At 45.7% G+C, this 521-nt stretch overlaps 1 protein-coding gene across 2 annotated transcripts in view; it reads left to right on the top strand.

Moving 5' to 3' along the window:
• Positions 1-521, top strand: part of camk2b2 (calcium/calmodulin-dependent protein kinase (CaM kinase) II beta 2) — a 45,741-nt gene that overhangs the window by 37,010 nt on the left and 8,210 nt on the right. For both annotated transcript variants that reach the window (XM_023412456.2, XM_023412454.2), the window contains one exon: positions 55-103. In XM_023412456.2, coding sequence (XP_023268224.1) covers positions 55-103 — 49 coding nt within the window. The remainder of the gene's footprint in view (positions 1-54; positions 104-521) is intronic.

Raw genomic sequence — 521 nt, 5'->3', positions numbered from 1 at the left:
TGTGGATATCTGAATGTGTGTTTTAATTAACGTTCTTGTCTGTGCGCTTTGCAGGAATCATCTGACAGCAGCAACACCACTATTGAGGATGAGGATGTGAAAGGTAGGTCACACACACACACACACACACACACACACACACACACACACACACACACACACAGGGTCATCTCACTCTCAGGAAGTAGAGAGGGTTTTCCATCAATCAAAAGGTCGGTGGTTCGATCCCTGAAGTCCACATGTTGGAGTGTGGGAAAGATGCTTCACCTCAATACACTGCTCCATCAGTGAGTGTGTGTGTGTGTGTGTGTGTGAGTGTGTGTGTGTGTGTGTGTGTGTGTGTGTGTGTGTGTGCACAAAATGAACCGATCCGATCTGCTCCAAACTTGGTGACGTGTCACAGCTCCAGTCTGTCGGTCAGTCAGCTGGTTTTAAGTCAAACTGCAGAGAAACCGACCTGAGGCGATGGTCACAACAACACGAGGCTACCACATAATAATAATAATAATAATAATAATAAT

The sequence above is a fragment of the Seriola lalandi genome, unplaced genomic scaffold (genome assembly GCF_002814215.2).
Source record: "Seriola lalandi dorsalis isolate HSWRI2012SDOR001 ecotype SW California unplaced genomic scaffold, Sedor1 jcf7180002054480, whole genome shotgun sequence".
NCBI lineage: Eukaryota > Metazoa > Chordata > Actinopteri > Carangiformes > Carangidae > Seriola > Seriola lalandi.
The sequence above is the reverse complement of the archived record's forward strand: the minus strand, read 5'-3'. Positions and strand labels throughout refer to the sequence as shown.